A 20,768-nucleotide genomic window follows, 5' to 3' on the forward strand; every position below is an offset into this window, starting at 1 on the left:
TCAAATAAACAAATTTCACATCTGTTAGCATAGCAAAGGAGTGTTCTGCCCTGTGTAATCTTCTTGGGGACTAAAAGCAAATATTTACTTAAAGGAAAACCATAAGAATATATAAAAACATTTGAATGATAAATAAATTCATTAACAAAAAAAATACAAATATATTTCATGTTAAAACTTGATATATGTTTATGTACATATGCTTTTATGTTTCATCAACTACTCTTAAACAATAGAATGAATGAGCATCTGATTTACACATACAAAATTATATTATTTAATAGTTGGGTACTGGTTCTTAATTTGCTGAACTATAAATGAAAGACACAAATTAACAAAACATGCTTAAAGAAATTACTTAAATAGTGAAACAAATATATTCCAATTAATTTTCATTTAACTTGATTTTAGAGCAAATTCTTTGTTAGAGTAAAATTAATTCTGTTTTGTTTCATCTAATACAACAGAGAGCTACTCCTTGAGGATAAATTGCTTGCTTTATAGGCATCATATACAAATGATATATAACAGCCTTAACCCCTTTCACAACAGAATAAAATACCTTCAAACATGAGCAGTTTATTCTAATGGAATCACACTCTTGAATTAACAATTACTTCAGAACTTGAAGGAAAAATCAAGTTAAATATTAGATCAAGCATGGGTGAGCAGAAGACCTTATATCTTTTATTAATACTTACCAATGAATCCATTTTCAAAAACTCTGAAGAAATAAGAATTGAAATGACATTTCCTGGCTCTTAAAAAAAACAAAAACAAACATTTAAATTCTCCTTTTTATTTGTACCTCAAATTCCTGAGAAAAGGCTCCTTCTCACCTTAAAAGAGGATGATACTCTAATAAGAACAATTTAAGATTATCTTACTATGGCTTACATATGTGAAAGAAAGAAAATGCAATGTTCAAACTTAGGGTATAAAGAAAATGCACAGTAAATTTGCCCTGGAATTAGATGCATTATCAAGTAAGAGGACTCCAGTTAAAGATACAATATATGCAAATTTCTCCTTAACTAAACCAGGGAAAAAGATAATTAAAATTGAGGATAGCCCTAACCGGTTTGGTTCAATGGATAGAGCATCGGCCTGTGGACTGGGGGAGTCCCAGGTTCGATTCCAGTCAAGGGCATGTACCTTGGTTGCGGGCACATCTCCAGTGGGGAGTATGCAGGAGGCAGCTGATCAATGTTTCTCTCGCATCGATGTTTCTAACTCTCTATCTCTCTCCCTTCCTCTCTGTAAAAAAATCAATAGAATATATTAAAAAAAAAAACAGAATATAACTCATCACACAAAAATCAGTGAGAAAATTTTTTAAATGATTGAGAGCCCTTGTCCATAAAAAGCAGTTCAATGCTTTTTAAGAACAAGTATTTAATGAAAAAGATTCTGAAAGACAATACAAAATTTACTTCTGCAGAAATGCTAAAGTTCCTTCCTAAAGGCAGACTGAGTGAAGCCAGGGAGAGGAGGATGCCAAATGATGCTACTGTTTCAGTAAACCTAACTCATCTCCTATGAGGTATAGTTAAGAAAAAGAAAAATCTGATTTTTACCATTATAGCACTAAGACAATCCAACTAAAGAAAAATCTGACTTTTACCATTATAGCACTAAGACAATCCAACTAAAGAACTATACAATGATTAAAATAAGTAACCCCTATCTTTTCTTAAATAACAACTCTAGATGAAAGTTTCTCAGATAGAAATGAAGGGAGGAAGGAGCTGGTGAAAGAGTTCCTCAGGAAATTATAATATGACCCATTCCAGTTAAGACCCATTGTCTAGATTTTCAGAGATTTAATTAAGCATTTTGGTAGTTTTCCAGATCAGAATAAAGATTATGTGTGTAAAAGTTTACATTTCTAGTCATTTTTTAAGGTCAAAGATTACAGTGACTAGTTTTGCTCTACTTTTACCTTTACCATCCACATAAATATGCTGGATCAAGCAATAGCTTTTTTTTTCCTCTACATATTTTGATTTTTACTTCACACATACATAATCTGCATGGTCCAGTATCTCTGGACTCTGATTGGCTGAAATTTTTTTAAATTAATTCATTTTATTTAATCACAAACCACTAGGAACGTTTTCCATTAAAATAGAAATTATAAACTTCTTCAGAAAATTTTTATACTGTCAGTATAGACTCATTTACTAATAAGAGGTTAGAAATATTTTGGTGCTGGCCAGTGTGGCTAAGTAGTTGAGCATGACCTATGAACTGGGAAGTCACAGTTTAATTCCCAGGACAGGGCACATGCCTGGATTGCTAGCATGATCGCCAGAGGGGGTGTGCGAGAGGCGGTCGAGCAATGATTTTCTCTTATCATTGATGTTTCTGTCTCTCTCTCCCTTTCCCTTCCTCTCTGAAATCAATAAAAATGTATATTTTTTAAAAAGAAATGTTTTGGTACTGCTGTAAATAGCAATTTTAGTGCACAGAAAGACTTTCTTAAACCACTAGTGAGATTTCCTATATAAAACTATGCCCAATGAAAGATTACTTAGTAATTATTCTTCTTATCATCTAGAATAGTGGTTCTCAAACTTTTGCTCTCAAGATCCCTTTGTAATCTGAAAATCAGACTCCTAAAGAGCTTTTGTTTATATGGGTTATATGAGTACTTACCATGTTAAAGATTAAAACAGAAAATGTATTAATTTACTTTAAAAAAATAATAAACTTATTACATATTCACATATTTTTATGAAAAATAACTAGTATATTTTCCAAAATGAAAAAAACTAGTGAGAATAACATTGACATATTTTGCAATTTGTTCAATGTCTCACTTAACAGAAATCAGCTGGATTCTCATATCTGGTTCTATATTCAATATATGGGTATCTTTTTTGATGTTATTTCAAAACTTGACAAATGGTACTTTCTTAAGGTTAGTTGCAATGGGGTCTGAAATTGTATCAATGAACTTTTCCATTCTATTACCTTAAAATCCACTGATTTAGCTTGTGCTTTGAATCTTTAACTCCATGCATAATTTTTAAAAAAATATGTTTTATTGATTTTTTTTACAGAGAGGAAGGGAGAGGGATATAGAGTTAGAAACATTGATAGGAGAGAAACATCAATCAGCTGCCTCCTGCACACCTCCTACTGGGGATGTGCCCGCAACCAAGGAACATGCCCTTGACCGGAATCGAACCTGGGACCTTTCAGTCCGCAGGTTGACGCTCTATCCACTCAGCCAAACCAGTTAGGGCTCTATGCACGATTTTTAACACCATGTACTAGTCAAGGAAAATATTGGTTCACGGAGTTATGCAGATCTTCCAAATGTTGAACCATTTCATTGTACAATATATTAAAAAATCACACTTGTTAATATGACTGCAAGTCTCATCAGAAAAGTCTTTAAATATTAAGAAGCTGTCAAGCACATAAATGTTTTCCAAACTTTGTCACTTGAAAGCTTGAATTTTATCATTGGCAACAAATACTAGCAGTTGTTTCTTTTTAATTGACCAGCTCATTTAATTCATTCTCTTTTCTTTTCTTTTTTTGGTGTTTTTTTTGTTGTTGTTGTTAATCCTTACCCAAGGATATTTTTCCATTGATTTTTTAGGGAGAGTGGAAAAGGGAGGGAAAGACAGAAACATGGATGTGAGAAACACATCGATTGGTTGCCTCCTGTACGAGCCCTGATCAGGGCCTGGCCTGGGAAGGAGCCTGCAACCGAGGTACATGCCCTTGGCCGGAATTGAATCCGGGACTCTTTAGTTTGCAGGCCGATGCTCTATCCACTGAGCAAAACCAGCTAGGGCTTAATTAATTTTCAAGACAATATCTGCCAAATGCTTAGGTATGAGTAACCATAATTTGTCTGTCAGTCATTCTCTCAAGTAAACACAGTTTTCAATTTTTAAAAAAAGCAACGAGGTTAGATTGCAACTCAAACAACTGCACAAGTGCTTTTCCTCAAGACAACCATCATACTTTGGTGTGTGGCAGAATATTAAAAAGATGTATACTCAAGACGTATATTCTGTATACTCACACAGAATATTAAAAAGATGTATACTCAAGGCTCAAAACTTAATAAAATTAGTAATTTTTACCACTTCATCAAGGACATTCTTAAGTGAACCTGGATTTTTTTTTCCTTTTAACCTTGAGTTCATGGTGCTGAAGAATACAGAGACCACTAGTACAGTTTGGTGCACTGGCCTTGATATATGCTAAAGCTGCAACAGTTTTACATCTGTACTACCAGGACAAATGTCAACACATAAAGACAAACAACATCTTGGTTTAATTATGCAAATTGTCTTGACCTCCTGGATCCTCTAAAAGAATCCTCTAGGACTCCAGTGGTCCATGTACCATACAATGGGAATTGCTGATGTAGAGACCTGTCCATTCGCCATACATCCTATATAATAAAAGGCTAATATGCAAATCAACCAAACAGCAGAACGACCGGTTGCTATGACGTGTACTGACCGCCACGGGGCAGACGTTCAATGCTGGAGCTGCCCCCTGGTTGTCAGTGCACTCCCACAGGGGGAGTGCAGCTCAGCCAGAAGTCAGGCTCATGGCTGGTGAGCGTAGCGGAAGTGGTGGGAGCCTCTCCCGCCTCCGTGGCAGCGCTAAACCATCAGTCGGACATCCCCCCTGGGCTCCTGGACTGCAAGAGGGTGCAGGCCAGGATGAGGGACACCCCCCCCCCCCGCCTGAGTGCACAAATTTCGTGCACTGGGCTTCTAGTTCATTATAATTTACTAAAAAATATGAGGTATGTTTTCTAAAGAGCAATTACTAATTTGTGTATAAACGCTAATGTTCAAGCAATTATCCACATTTCATGTTTGGCCTGAAGCAACTACCAGGTGACACACAAACTTAACTACAAAGTAAGTAATAGATTGTCTTTTACCTAAAGTGGGCACCTCACAACCTTTATTCTCCGTAGTGTTCCTTTTAACATACTTTATCAACCAGTTGAAAATTTGAACGTCACAGTGAACTGAAATGTCCACCTCTTCCCAGCGCTGGGCATCCATAGATAAATATTCAGCAAAGTACTTCATTTCTGATATCAATAGGTCTCGTGGGCAAATAAAATCTTCTTTCAAATTTTTTGCTTCATCACATACATGGATCACCATATTTGGCCTTCATAAAAAATGTTACATAGAAATAAAATTATTAGAATTTCAGAAGAGGAGTCAAGAATATTAACATTTACTGGAAGTATGCGAACGAGATGTTTTTTAAGATTTGACCACAAATCAGTTTTATAGGATTTAAGTGTCTTGCTAATCTTATCCATATCTGAGATTATGAAAATTTTAATTAAACTACTCACTTAATTAGACAAATAAAAATATTTTTTACTATGGGACTCATAATTTACAGGTTTTAAATTCATTATTTTCAAGGTATAAGTAAATTATGAAAATTTAAAAAACAGTACCAATTCATGAAGAAAAATTAAGTAATACATTCTAATTCTTGTGATGAACATAAAACAGTACTTTTACATGGCTATGGGTCTTGGGAGGAGATAAAGCTAAATATTAAAATTTTCTTACTAGTAATAAGTAGAAAAAAACAGTTAAAACTATTCACTAAAAAATAAAAAGATTAGTAGAGTAACTTAGTTATTTTTAACAGCAAGAAAGTTTGTCAGGCCTGGTTGGGTGGCTCTGTGGTTGAGGTTTAACTCCTGAACAAGGAGGTCATGATTTTATTCCCAGTCAGGTCACAAGCCGGGTTGTGGGCTGGATCCCCAGCAGGGGGTGTGGTGTGTAGGAGGCATCCAATCAATGATTTTCATCATTGATGTTTCTCTCTCTCTCTCTTTTTCTCTCTGAAATCAATAAAAATATATTTAAAAACAATAACAATAAAAACTTTTTTTTAAAAAAAAGAAAGTTTGTCAGGCATTCAATAAATATAAATTAATAAATATAGTTAAAATAATTCTTAAAACTACAATGTGCTTATTTACATATTTTCTAATAATTTGAGAATAAGTTTAGATAATACATCAGAATGACTGCTTCGAAAATTATGTACTCCTTGAATTTAGTATCCCTTGAAAAGTATATTACCTCAAAAAGAAACATTAGTGTGATCCACAATTGCCTTCATGTCATTACAAAAGGAAGAGATTAAATAAGAAGAGATACACTGTCCTACAAGATGAACTGGATGTGTGTTTAGTGGAACTTTATTTCTAAATATAAAAAATTACCACTATTCTCTACATCTCAAACAAATATAAAATGTTACTGAATGTCAACTGTAATTGAAAAATAAAAATAAGTAAGTAAATAATTGCATTTGAAATAAAATTGGGCTACCAGAAAAAGGGTTATTAATCAACACTCTTGTCCAAGTCAAAAGAATTTAAATAACTCTCTGAAAATTGTTCTTCCAAATAAATTATAGTCAAAATATAAACAGGTAATGGCTGGCATAATGAAGCATAAAGTTTCTGTAGCTTTTTGGACCACTATCTGAAATACTAGATAATTCCATGTAAAAAAATTATCTGATAAAATTTTTGTGATATAAACTTAGCAGTTAAAAAAATCTACGTAGCCCTGGCTGGTTTGGCTCAGTGGATAGGGCGTTGGCCTGCAGACTGAAGGGTCCCAGGTTCGATTCCAGTCAAGGGCATGTACCTTGGTTGCAGGCACATCCCCAGTAGGGGGTGTGTAGGAGGCAGCTGATTGATGTTTCTAGCTCTCTATCCCTCTCCCTTCCTCTCTGTAAAAAATCAATAAAATATATTTTAAAAAAATCTATGTAAAAATTATATGTAAATAAACTAAAAATCACTTTTAAAGGGTGATTTTTTTAAAAAAATATATTTTATTGATTTTTTACAGAGAGGAAGGGAGAGAGAGAGAGTTAGAAACATCGATGAGAATCATCGATCAGCTGCCTCCTGCACATCTCCTACTGGGGATATGCCCGCAACCCAGGTACATGCCCTTGACCGGAATCGAACCCGGGACCTCTCAGTCCGCAGGCCGACGCTCTATCCACTGAGCAAAACCGGCTTCGGCTTAAAGGGTGATTTTATTTTATTGTGGTAAAATATACATAACATAAAATTTGCCTTTTTAAGAGTACAGTTCAGTGGCATTAAGCACATTCACATTATTGCAATTATCACTACCATCCATCTCCAAGACGTTTTCAAAAGGGTAAATGTTATAGTATGTGATTTATATAGTAATAAAACTGTTATAAAAAGAACTATCTAAACTGAAAATACACAAAAGAACTTTTAGAGACAATGAAAATATTCTATATCTTCATTTGGGTCATGGTTACATGGTGAGCCCATTTGTTAAAACTCATCAAAGTGAATACTTAAAATATGTGCAGTTGACTGTATGTAAAGTATACAAAACAATACAAAAGTATCAAGACTTGCAATACAGTCCTGGCTGGTGTGGTTCAGTTGGTTGGAGCATTGCATACACCAAAAGGTGACAGGTTTGATTCCAGGTTAGGGCACATACCCAGGTTGCAGGTTTGATCTCCGGTCCGCTTGGGCAACCAATCAATGTTTCTCTTCCACATTGATATCTCTCTCTCTCTCTCTCTCTCTCTCTCTCTCTCTCTCTCTCTCTCTTCCTTCCTCTCTCTACAATCAATAAAAGAAAAAAAATAGGGAGATTTAAAAATAACTTGTAATATATTGAAAGATATATTCTAATTTTTAAATGTTTCTATAACGAATAATTATATTCAAATACGTCATTCTAAAATACATACCCAGTTTCTTTAATAAAACTGGAGAACTAATAATTGACTTTTCCTTTAGATTTAAAATTTACTTTTCAAAGTTTTAGGTTAATAGATGTTATTTCTAATATTTACAAAATGAAAATAAAATTTTAAAATGAAAAACTAGTCCAATTTATAAACAACACAAATAAGCATATGTTTAGCTATCAAGCAATTATATATAGTTCAACATATGAACTAATTTCAACTGTTTCAGCAATTGTGGTATTCCTAAATTATGGTACCTGATGTATATAATCACCAGTCATGTATTTTATAATTTAAAGTTGATACTCATATTAAACTTATCTAGCAAAGAACCAGCCTCCTACCCTTCAGATTCTTCAGTCTCTTCTCCACCATTACGAGTAGTACAATTTTCACTTTCTGAAGAACAATTCCTTGTGGAAGCTTAAATACAGAAACAAACACATACAAAAACAAAGGGGGGAAGTTAGCATTTCTAGCTCAGAATGAATTTTTACTTATTGAATGGTTATACTGTAAATGCATGGCTTCCAAAGCTAGTTAAAGGTGGCACTTCCCTTAGTATTCCAAAGGTTTATGCAAGAAACAGTCCAAAAAAGGGATAACAAATTGCTAATGTTACAATGAAGATTTAAAAAATACTGATATGGCGTGTACAAATAGGGTCAAATGCTCAAAAGCCAATAATATAAATTTCCCTTCCTGAAGTAAATTTCACATCAATACTCTGACTGCTGTTGCTGAGATTAAAATAATTCACTACACTCTGAGGATTTCTAAAACCAGTTATTATTTCCAAGCAATTGCGGAAAAACATCTCTTCTATCCTGCCACGGTGTCATTTGAAACTATCATTGACTGCAATAAAGGATAGACAGCTGTAAAAAAGATAACACAAGAGACAAGCAAAATTCTCTGAGGGAGGGGAAAAAACCTGAAGTCAAATCCCTTTACTATTTATGACATAACTTGGAATAGTAAATTTTGGTATAGTAAATAAATTTTTTTGTTAATAATATTTGACCTGTATATTAACATTGAAAATTTTTTCAAATATAGAAAAGAAAAATTTCTAAAATTTAGGAAGACACAAAAATGCGTAGATTTTTCTATTAATGTTTATATTAGCCTTTATATAAATAAAGAAAAGATAATTGGAATACATAATAATTTGCAGAATTATCATAAGGACAAACACTGCATTTTGTTTTAAAACCTTACCTGTTTTGGAAACTGCATCCTGATCAACAGAAGCCTCCTGAAATTCCCCCTGTGTGTCAAGAAGTGAGGATTTGATATACGTGGCTAAAGTTTCAACAGGACTCTCTCCAGCCATTAGGGGACTATACCGGTTGTCAACAGGTGAGCTTCCACTGCTCTTCAGTTCCTCAAACCTTTTTGCACACTGTAATAATATCAAAGGAAGAAAATGCAGGTCTGGGAGTTTTTGTTTGTTTTTAATTATGCTTTTATTTATTTTTAGAGAGAGAGGAAGGGAGAGGGATAGAGAGATGGAAACATTGATGAGAGAGAAACACTGATCGGCTGCCTCCTACACACTCCTACGGGCGGGTGGAGCCCACAACCTGGGCCCGTGCCCTGACCTGGAATTGAACCAGTGACCTCTTGGTTCATGGATCAATGCTCAACCATTCAGCCACACTGACTGGGCTGGGAGTTTTAAAATTAAAAAATAAGAAAATATATTCTTGTCTGTTATTTGAAGATACTTTTCTACAATTATTTTTTTTAGTTGTTCTTTGAAATTGATCACTTTTTCTAATTTTTTTCAGAAGATATCTGTGGGACTGTTATTTACCTCTTTGGGCGTTAATCCAGGAACAAGCCTTGCCACAGTTTCCCAGTTAATCGTCTGATGGATTCCAATTAATGGATAAAGAAGCATGTCCAACACCATTTGGCTGTTATTGTTCAGGAAATTGTTGTTTTCTGAATATCCACGACTCATCTTTTGGAACTAGAGACAGATAAAAGAAGATTTATTTGCATCTGATATACAAATGTTTTCAGAACATTTTAAATCAGTTATAATTAATTCCTAAAAATTATCTGCTACTATATAAAGTAAAGCTGACATAAAATAAACACAAAGGATATAGCTCAAACTCTTCAAATATAATAGTATTTTGACATTATGACTTGGTAGATGGATGGATAGAAGGATGGACAGATAGATAAATGATTAAAAGTGTAATGTGAAACTATTAATCATCAACTATAATTAGTGTTATTTTTATATGTTCGAAACAACTTTTTTGGGGAAAGTTCTTCTCTTCTTCCTTATCTTCAGAAGCAATGGAACAATTGGACCGGTAAGTTTTAATCCTTAAATACACACCCTGACACTCATATATACAAAGCCAAGACACCTCCACACACAGGCACTTACTGAGCAGAATGGAGGCTTCCCTTACTTCTTCACCTGACTCTCCACAAGTAACATCCCCTATTTCAATCTAGGAGCCCTTGAATAACATGTGCAGTGGCCAAGGGTGTCCAAAATCTTCAGGCAATAGGATCACCAAGAAAAAAGGCTCCAGATGGCTTTCCGAATGCATGTAGTACAATAAATATTCATTCAGTGGGTCCCAACTATGTGCCAAGCACCAGGGATGCAAAAATAAATATGGCATGGTCCCGGTCCTCAAGGAGTTTATGGTTTAGCGTGAAGTATTAGCAGACAAACGGATCTTTTTAATATAATTTTCTGAGAGCCAAAGCAGAGGGGAGCCAGAAGGGCAGAGGAGGGACACATAAGAGCTATTATTTACTGAGTACTTCCTAGGATGGTAGAACTGTTATTTCAATAAAATTTCACCACACCCCTATAAGAAAGGTGCTCTCCCCACTTTTACAAGATGAAGAAATAGGTTCAGAGAAGTACAAGGCCACAGAAGTAATAAGAGGCAGAGCAAGGTAAAACTGACGCTCACATCCATGTTGTTTCCATTATATACAAGAGGTATATTACAGGGAGACAGCAGGCTGGGAATGATGACTTAGGGTAGAGAAAGACAGTCTAATTTTGAAGTCAGTTATAATTCAAAGAAATAATTCTGAAAGCTTCTGCTTGTGAGGTAAGGGAGGGGGAAGGCTGTGGTATCAGAACAAAAATGAAGCCACAACATTTAAACTTAGAGAAGTTTAAGTATTTCTGGCAATTATACTTCAATAAAGCCAAGATTTAAAAAATAATTTTAAAAAACTTTTTTTTTTTTGGTATCAATGTATGTGAGACGTCTCTTATCTTTTTCAAACACGTGCTGAGCCCTTGCTATGGGCCAGGCATTCCATCTGAAGTTAGAACATAAACTTACATATGAAAATAAGACAAAGGTTTATGGCTAGTCATATCTATGATTCAACTGATTATGAATTCTGGGTTGGGAATGTAATCACCAAAGAGAAGCTGTTACTATGGAAAACTACATCTATTGTAGGGCATGAAGTATGAAAACAAGAATCCACTGACAGACTGGTGCAGTGCCAAAAGCAGTGCACCCAGGAGTCCATAGCTCTGCTTTGAGTATTAACTCCACACATGCTAGTCAAGGCAAGTGATCTGAACTTCAGTAGTTAGTCTAAATGATGATAATACCGCCTTAACTGGTTTGGCTCAGTGGATAGAGTGTTGGCCTGCGGACTGAAGGGTCCCAGGTTGGATTCCAGGCAAGGGCATGTACCTTGGTTGCGGGCACATCCCCAGTAGGAGGTGTGCAGCAGGCAGCTGATCGATGTTTCTCTCATCAATGTTTCTAACTCTCTACGCCTCTCCCTTCCTCTCTGTAAAAAATCAATAAAATATATTTTAAAAAAGATGATAATTCTTCTGACATCATAGAGAGAATCAAAGGGATTATTTTGTGAGAGCACTTTGAAAACAATGAAAGCGCCTCACGAGTGAGAGTTATCTACCTCCTAGCATTGTGCTGAGGATTATGTGAGATGTTTTAATGTTCAGATGGGGAGTTGGAATGTAGAAGCTCTCAGTAAGGGTTAACTATGATTAGGACTATGTAACTGTTTCCATAAAACACTGATATAAGACATCAGGTGGCAGACATAAAGTTATCCTACATGTATCTGCCTGAGCATTAAAAAGAAACACTTAAGGTATTACATGGTTCAGGTTACTTATCTCTGTGCCTCAATTTCCTCATCTGTAAAACAAAAAAATAGTGGCTAGCCCACATACTTTAGAGGACATATGGACAGTGCTACCTGGTACACAGTAAGGACTATGTAATGTTTGTAGTAGTAACATTACCATTCTAGAGATCCTCAGATTAAACAAATTCATATAGATAAACGCGGCAGATAAGAGACAGTAACTTTTCAATGAAGTATCCTTTTGACAAAATGAGTAAAAAAGTCAGATCTAGATTCTTATCCAGTTTTTACCACTTTCAATAGTCTCAGCTATAAGAAAATAATACCTACCTTTGGGGTTACTGTGAGGATTAAATAGTAATAGATAAAGCATCCAGCACACTATCTGGCATACAAAACGTGCTCAGTAAATAACTTGTCACCACTATTATTATTTTTCTTCCTCCTATTTTGGCCATTATTGGCATTAAAAATTTCTAAGAATTATTTTAATAACTGTAAATCACTGCCTTGAGCCCAAATAAAAATAGATTTTCCAGAACTTCATTGTCCTCCACCTGTGTGCCTGGCACATCATCACTTTTTCACACCACACAATTTGAGATGTATGTTAGGGCATGGGGTAGTTTTGTATAATTTATTTGGGTCTCAGTCTAAAACAGAGTTCAGGGCAAGGAACAGGGGTACTTTTTTTTCCACTTCAAAAACATTTATTTAAAATTCCTAAAATACTTATTGTGTCCTACAATGTGTAGGCACCTACTAGCTAATCAAAAATACAGTCCGGACTAAATATTTAAAAACGTGTATGTATATTTCAAATATGGTACTCACAATATACATGTGTTAAGAATAATTTAGCCCTAACTGGTTTGGCTCAGTGGATAGAGCGTCGACCTGCGGACTGAAAGGTCCCAGGTTCGATTCCAGTCAAGGGCATGTACCTTGGTTGCTGGCACATCCCCATTAGGGAGTGTACAGGAGGCAGCTGATCGATGTTTCTAACTCTCTATTCCTCTCCCTCTCCCTTTCTCTCTGTAAAAAAATCAATAAAATATATATATGTAAAAAAATAAACTTATTTGTTTAAAAAAAGAATAATTTAAATCATTTAGAGATGAAAAAAAAACTTTTTTAACCTGAAGCTGATACAATTTTTCAAAGTGGGTAGTCTTAATCTTCTTTTTTTAAAAATTAAATCTTTATTGTTCAGATTATTACAGTTGTTCTTTTTCCCCCCAGAGAGTCCCACCCAGTTCCCACCCCATCCTCTGCCCTTACCACCCCACTGTCCTCATCCATAGGTGTACGATTTTTGTCCAGTCTCTTCCCGCACCCTCCAAACCTCTCCCCACCCGAGAATAGTCAGTCCACTCCCTTTCTATGCCCCTGATTCTATTATATTCACCAGTTTATTCTGTTCTTCAGATTTTTTATTCACTTGATTTTTAGATTCACTTGTTGATAGATGCATGTTTGTTGTTCATAATTTGTATCTTTACCTTTTTCTTCTTCTTCCTCTTCTTAAAGGATACCTTTCAGCATTTCATATAATACTGGTTTGGTGGTGATGAACTCCTTTAGCTTTTTCTTATCTGTGAAGCTCTTTATCTGACCTTCAATTCTGAATGATAGCTTTGCTGGGTAAAGTAATCTTGGTTGTAGGTTCTCGGTATTCAATACTTTGAATATTTCTTGCCACTCCTTTCTGGCCTGCATAGTTTCTGTTGAGAAATCAGCTGACAGTCGTATGGGTACTCCCTTGTAGGTAACTGACTATCTTTCTCTTGCTGTTTTTAAGATTCTCTCTTTGTCTTTTGCTTTTGGCATTTTAATTATGATGTGTCTTGGTGTGGTCCTCTTTGGATTCCTTTTGTTTGGGGTTCCCTGTGCTTCCTGAACTTGTAAGTCTATTTCTTTCACCAGGTAGGGGAAGTTTTCTGTCATTATTTCTTCAAATAGGTTTTCAATATCTTGCTCTCTCTCTTCTTCTGGCACCCCCCTAATTTGGATGCTGGTACGCTTGAAGTTGTCCCAGAGGCTCCTTACACTATCTTCATGTTTTTGGATTCTTTTTTCTTTTTGTTTTTCTGGTTGGGTGTTTTTTGCTTCATCTTATTTCAAATCTTTGACTTGATTCTTGCGATCCTCGTCTGCTGTTGAATCTCTGTATAATATTCTTTATTTCAGTCAGTGTATGCTTAATTTCTAGTTGGTCCTTTTTCATAACCTCGAGGGTCTCACTAGATTTCTTGAGGGTCTCACTAAATTTATCAGCAGTTTCTAGAAAATTCTTGAAAAACCTTATAACCGTGGTTTTGAACTCTATATCCAGTAGTTTGCTTTCCTCCATTTCTGTCATTTGTGACCTGTTTCTTTGTCTCCACATTTTTTATGCTTCCCTGTGTTGATAGAGTGGCTTTGTGTGCTAGGTGTCCTGTAGGGCCCACTAGCTCAGCCTCCCCAATTACCTGAGGTGGACACTCTTGGTGCACCCCCTTGTGGGCTTTGTGCACAGTCTTGTAGTTAAGCCTTGATTGTTGTAGGTATCACTGGGAGGAATTGACCTCCAGGCCAATTGGCTGTGAGAATCAGCTGTGTCTGCAGTGGGAGAACTGTGCTGGAGACACCCTTCTGGGGCAAGACTTGCTTCAATGGGGCTTTGGTGCTCACTGAGTCTGCTCCCTGAGTGTGTCTCTTATGGATCTGAGGAGTTGTAATCTGGATGGTCCCACTCTGACCACTGGGTACACTGGCTCTTGGATCTCTAAGTAGGTGCTAACTTAGCCTATGCCTGAGGCTACCCAGCAGGAGCTATGGAGAGATCTGCAGATTCTCTTCTTTGTTTGAGGTTTGGAGGTGCCCAGATGAGGCCCAGCTGAAGCAATGCAAGCTGCTGTGAGGCCTTGGGCCTTCTTTTGGAAGTTCTGGGACTCTCTGACCCAGCTGCAGTTTGTTAGGTAATTTTCAGATTGCAAAGGGCCAGGCCTTTCATATGCAAAAGCCTCTGTGCACAGCTTGGGTGGGGCGGGGTCTCAGGGGATCAAGAAGGCGGAGCAAGCAGCTATGGCTGCTCCTCAGTCTTACCCTAAGAGGCCCTGCGTCTCAGGGTCTCGGTAATCGCTGCAAGCACCTCTGAGAGCAAGCCGCCCTTGAGTTCCAATCGATGCCAAACAGTTCAGTTTGTCCCCGTATGAGTCTGGGTCCCCAGAGACTCGCCCACAACTGGAGTCAGGGCTGTCGGGAGCTTGAGACTCCCTACCGATTGAAAAAGACAACCGAGTCCTCAGTTGCTGGCCCTTTCCATGTGTGCCTTCATACCTCTGCACTTTACTTCTGCACCTCCTTAGTCTCAGTGTGCTTTTCTCTTTCCTTCTAGTTGTAGAATTTCCACTCAGCCAGCCTTCCTGTGGTTCTGGATGATGTCCGGTTTGTCTTTTAGTTGCATTTTTGAAGTGGTTGTGGAGGCAGCAATTTCTGGTGTTTACCTATGCCGCCATCTTGGTTTCTCCAAGATGAAAATTTTTTTGTTTTCTGTTGACATTTTCTTTACACAACTGAATCACACCAAACAAGGGAAGAGCACCCTGTACTAATTCCAGTTAAATGAATGTTCAAGAAAGCAACCCTGAGCAGTGGTTCTCAACCTTCCTAATGCCCTGACCCTTTAATACAGTTCCTCATGTTGTGGTGACCCCCAATTTCATTGTTACAAATTGAACATAATTAAAGCACAGTGATTAATCACAAAAACAATATGTAATTATATATGTGTTTTCCGATGGTCTTAGGTGACCCCTGTGAAAGGGTCATTCGACCCCCTAAGCCGTCGCGAACCCCAGGTTGAGAACCACTGCCTTAGAGTCTGAATGTAAGTATGCTTAATACTTGATGGATAACACAGGAGCTGTCACAGTGCATCCCATTCTGGGGGGCAGAGGAGAGTACAGACTTATCAAAAACTGTGACAAAAAGAAAAGTTCGAAGCTCAAATTATACCTTGACTAACTCTACTCCCATTCATGACAAAGTATATTTTAAAAGTTAATGTTTAAGTAGAAACGTGTGACTTACCGGAAACAAAAATTCTACTTGTTTAATACACAACGCGCTTTAAGCGTGCACTTCACGGCCTCTCCCCCTTCGCACAAGCTCGCTTTACTGAAATGTATCTACAAAGAACAATCTAAGGCCAACAGGGGTCCACGACTGGCATCTGATGCTTTTTCCTTTTGAATCGGACAAGGCTCCTACAGAGTGACCACTGTCCCTGAGCAGCGGTAGGATGGACAGCGAGGGGCGGGGCGGGTGCGGGCCTCGGGTGACCGGGTGGGAGTAACCCTGAGTCATCCGCACGCGGGGAGCCCGAGGCGCGTCCATCCCGCGGACGAGGACGGAGCCGGCTGGCTCAGGACGGGGAGGGGACAGTCCAAGCCCATCGGACACCCGGATGGACAGGGCAGAGCCCAGCAAGCCTCCGGCCAGGGGGTCCCTCGCGGCGCCTCCGGCTCCGGTTCCGCCTAAACCCGGGGGGGGGGGGGCGCGGGTGGGAGAGGCTCCCGGCGGGGGGCGGGGGGCGGGAGGGGAGGGCGCACAAAGGCGCGGGCAGAGGGGCGAAGGCGGGGGCTGGGCGGGCGGGCGGGCGGGCGGCGGGCAGATCTGGCTCCGGGGCTGGTGCGCGGGCGGGGCAGGGCGGGTGGAGGGGCTCTGGGGCTGCGGGGCTGTGGGCGGGGCTGCAGGCGGCGCTAGGGGCGTTCGCGGGCGTTTCGGGGAGCGGGACCCCGGCCGTCCCGCCGGGGATGGAGGCCAAGCCGGGAACGCGCTGGCGGCCCCGCCCCTCGCCGCACTCCCCGTCCCGGCCGGCCCCCGAGCCCCTCGGCGCCTGGCTCACCTCCACAGGGCCAGGAGGCCCACGCTGCACCTCCGTCCCCTGCGGCGGCCGGCTCTGCCCGCGCTCCGGCCATAAGCTCCCGCGACCCCGCCGGCAGCCCTGGCCGCAGCCCTCACAGGAGCCCTCACACGCCGCCCCGCCCGCGTGGGAGAGGCCGGGACCAGCGCCCGGGGGCGGGGGAGCGCCGCCCAACGCCGCCCGGCCAATCGCGGGCCAGCGCCGCAGCGGCGGAGCCAATGAGCGACGAGCTCCTGTCGGGCGGGAGGGAGCCGAACGGGCGGCTGCAGCAGGGGCCGCGGCGCCTGGCCCGGTCTTCCCCTGCCCCCCCTCAGCGTTCACTCCCGGGCCTGTCGCAGTGCGGCGTCCCCACCCTCCCAGCGTCTTGTCTCTTAGCAACCAGGTCCTCCAAGCCGATCCTAGGTGGCCAACTCCGAGTCCAGAAGAAAGGGGGAACATGGGAGAGAGAAATGAACTCGAACAAAGGGTGGACGAAATGGTTTTCGGTGCAGGTCCCTTCGGTAGCGCTGCTTGGGTTAGTAGAGGCAACATTGTATGATCCGAGGGACACGAAGAGTGTCTTGGGTTAAGCATTGTCTTTATCAGAAGGCATCTTTTGTGGGGAAAAATGTAAATAGCTCTGGGTTACAAATTCAATTTTTTAAATGTATTTTATTGATTTTTTACAGAGTGGAAGGGAGAGGAATAGAGAGTTAGAAACATCGATGAGCGAGAAACATCGATCAGCTGCCTCCTGCACACTCCCTACTGGGGATGTGCCCACAACCATGGTACATGCCCTTGACCGGAATCGAACCTGGGACCCTTCAGTCCACAGGCCGATGCTCTATCCACTGAGCCAAACCGGTTAGAGCACAAATTCAATTTTTATTCACAATAGGTTCAGCATGTGTATGCTATTGTGAATGTTGCCACTGGGAACCTCGTAAGGCGTACAAAGCCCAATCTCGTAGGGTAAATACTACACACCACATTTTTTTTTTAAATATATTTTATTGATTTTTTACAGAGAGGAAGGGAGAGAGATAGTTAGAAACATCGATGAGAGAGAAACATCGATCAGCTGCCTCCTGCACATCTCCCACTGGGGATGTGCCCGCAACCCAGTTACATGCCCTTGACCGGAATCGAACCCGGGACCTCTCAGTCCGCAGGCCGACGCTCTATCCACTGAGCCAAACCGGTTTTGGCTACACACCAGATTTTAAATTTCCACTTGGAATCTGTCTATTCTGAGAACCAAAAACTAAATGTCACAGTCAGAAAGGACAGAGAACGAAAAGCCCTACCCAAAGGAATGATTACTGCCATGAGACCTGATGATGAAGTGGCTAACTGCACAGTTTTTCCCAATTGTATCACCTGTGACTCTGCAAATCTTTTACTATTTTTGTTCCACAAAGACGTTAATTAAAGTTAGGTAAGTTTTGTACCACAAAGATACCAGTCAGTACATTTGTAAGAGAGACTGCTTGTTCTGTACTTCCTCTTCGTCCTCTCACGTGGGCTGCAACCCAGTTGTGACCATGGGGAGCCTGTTTAAACTATGAGAACAAGAAGGGCCCCTAAGGGATTGCAGACCAGTAAGGAAGGGACCTCGGCCATGAATTACCTTGTGAAGCAAAGTTGCCTAAGAGGCCCTAGACTGCCTGTCTACCTCTGGACTATTACATGGGAGGAAAGTGTTCATCTTGCTTTAGCTACTGCATTTTTTTAAAAAACCTATTTGTTACAGAAACTTGATCTATATGGCACTGGCAGGTAGAAACACACTGCAGGCTGGAAGGCTGCTGACTCTTCCCAACTGTCACGTGTGTTGGCTGCCACTCCTTGCTTTTAGCAAGGTTCAAGAAAAAGAAAGGAAATCAGTCCAGAATTAACCAGTTTGCAAGTAGACACATTAGAGAATAGTCTCTACTACTGGACCCCATCCATAATATCTGCTCCAGCTGTTGATCCACATACCAGTATTACTATGCATCTCTGGGGGATCAATTCAGGTACTTAATGTTTGAGGTTTATCCTCATCTCTCTCCAGTCTCTTCTAGAACGATATTCATTTATAGAATGACAGGGCTAGAAAGGATCCTTGAAAAATCAACTTCTTCAATCTTTTTTTAAAGACTTTTTAATTGATTTTGAGAGAAAGCAAGAGGGAGAGAGAAACATCCATGTGAGAGCAATACATCAATTGGCTGCCTCCTGAATGACCGCTACTGGTCATTCGGGGGGGGGGGGGGGATTGAGCCCACAACCTGAGCATGTGCCCTGCCTGGGAATCGAACCAGCAGCCTTTGGGTGCAAGGGGTAACATTCAACCAAATGAGCCACAGTTGCAAGGGCTTCAATCTTTTTATGTTAAGGTCAGATAAATTTTAAGTGACTTGTCCAAGGTCAAATAGCCAACTCAGGTTCAATGACCTTTGCCCAAAGAAGAATCTTTCTTTGGTATTGTACAGATGTTCCTTCCTGAGGCCTTTTATGCAGAATGGGCAATTGAACCCAACTCTTCCATCCACTTTCCCTTCCTAGGCAAGTCTAACTCTTTTGTGTTCACAAGTTCATCTATCCCTCTACTAGGTTTAGTACAGACTAAGTTGCTTTAACAAAGATACCCAAAATACAGGAGCTTAAACACGATATAAGTTTATTTCTCTGTCAAATTACAGTAGAGGTGGTAATTCGGGGCTGACATAGCTGCTTTGCCATCTTGACACACAACTTCCATTGCGGCATCTTGAAATGACTGCCAACACTCACTCTTACTTCCACCCCGCACAGAAGAAATGGGAGACAGGGCAAGAAATGCAAGCCCCAGGACTTTTAAGGCATGATCCAGAAATCACATGTATCATTTCCACTATATCCCATTGGCTACAATTTAACTATAGACGGGAAGGCCAGATAATGTAGGCTCCATGTGAGCAGTTGTGCACCCACTTTTAAATTATGGGAGAGTGAGCCTCTGCACAACAGTCTAGTTTCAAGGGTTATATGCTACCCAGACCTCTATTATTGACTTCATTACAGTAACTTATTTTTGAAACATTTTTAACTAGTGAAATATGAAACTAAAAAGGAACTCCATTAGTACTACAAAAATTATATATACACTCAGATAAATGTTTATGGATAAAAGACAATAAAAATGCAATGCCTTTTGGATTCCAGCTGGTACCAAACATCACTGCAGAGCACGATTTAAAACTAAATAATGTGCCCAGCTGGTGTTGCTCAGTGATTGAGCATCGACCTATGAACCAGGAGGTCAGGTTCAATGACCGTTGGATTCCCGGTTGGATTCCCGGTCAGGGCACATGTCTGGGTTGTGGGCTCAACCCAGTAGGGGGCGTGCAGGAGGCAGCCAATTGATAATTCTTTCTCATCATTGATGTTTCTATCTCTCTCTCCCTCTCCCTTTCTGTGAAATCAATAAAAATATGTTTAATAATAAAACATGAAATAATAACTTTATGAGAAGGCAAAGAGCTGTATAAAACAACAAAAAGGAATAAAATGTGGAAAAGTAAAAGATAGATCAATAAGCATATTTCCTTTATTTGCTTCAAGTCTGGAAGAAATCATGTTGGAGACCATAATCACTTCCCAAATGTCTCTGATAAGTTACTATATCCCAGTGTAGAATTCTTTTTACTACCCAAAAGTGGGCTCTTGTTCACAAAACTCCCTTAAATTAATATGCCTCATGTTCAGACTCCAAGTCCCACATGGTGGAATCACATATGTGTTTGTGTGAGTGGCAGTTCTATGCCCAACATAGCAGAATCTTGACTGCTTACTTCTGAACAATAATATTTCCCCCTGTCCCTCAATATCTGTGCTAGCAACAGGAGGAGAATATCCCACTCTTCTAATAGAATGTACAAGAGAATATGCCTGTTCCTAAAGGGCATTGTCCCACATGATCCCCTTGGCAGGTCAT

General features: G+C 39.6%; 1 protein-coding gene across 1 annotated transcript in view; it reads right to left on the reverse strand.

Annotated features, from left to right (window-relative positions):
* SANBR (SANT and BTB domain regulator of CSR) overlaps window positions 1–16,947 on the reverse strand; it is a 54,705-nt gene extending 37,758 nt beyond the window's left edge. The window contains exons 1-6 of the mRNA XM_081100609.1: window positions 16,808–16,947; window positions 9,605–9,763; window positions 9,007–9,190; window positions 8,130–8,208; window positions 4,925–5,163; window positions 702–760 (exon numbers count right to left, since the gene is read on the reverse strand). Of these exons, the coding sequence (XP_080956735.1) occupies window positions 702–760; window positions 4,925–5,163; window positions 8,130–8,208; window positions 9,007–9,190; window positions 9,605–9,754 (711 nt within the window). The 5' untranslated portion in view covers window positions 9,755–9,763; window positions 16,808–16,947. The remainder of the gene's footprint in view (window positions 1–701; window positions 761–4,924; window positions 5,164–8,129; window positions 8,209–9,006; window positions 9,191–9,604; window positions 9,764–16,807) is intronic.
* Window positions 16,948–20,768: the final 3,821 nt, after the last annotated feature.

This window comes from Myotis nattereri (assembly GCF_964212035.1).
Source record: "Myotis nattereri genome assembly, chromosome: 10".
Taxonomy (NCBI): domain Eukaryota; kingdom Metazoa; phylum Chordata; class Mammalia; order Chiroptera; family Vespertilionidae; genus Myotis; species Myotis nattereri.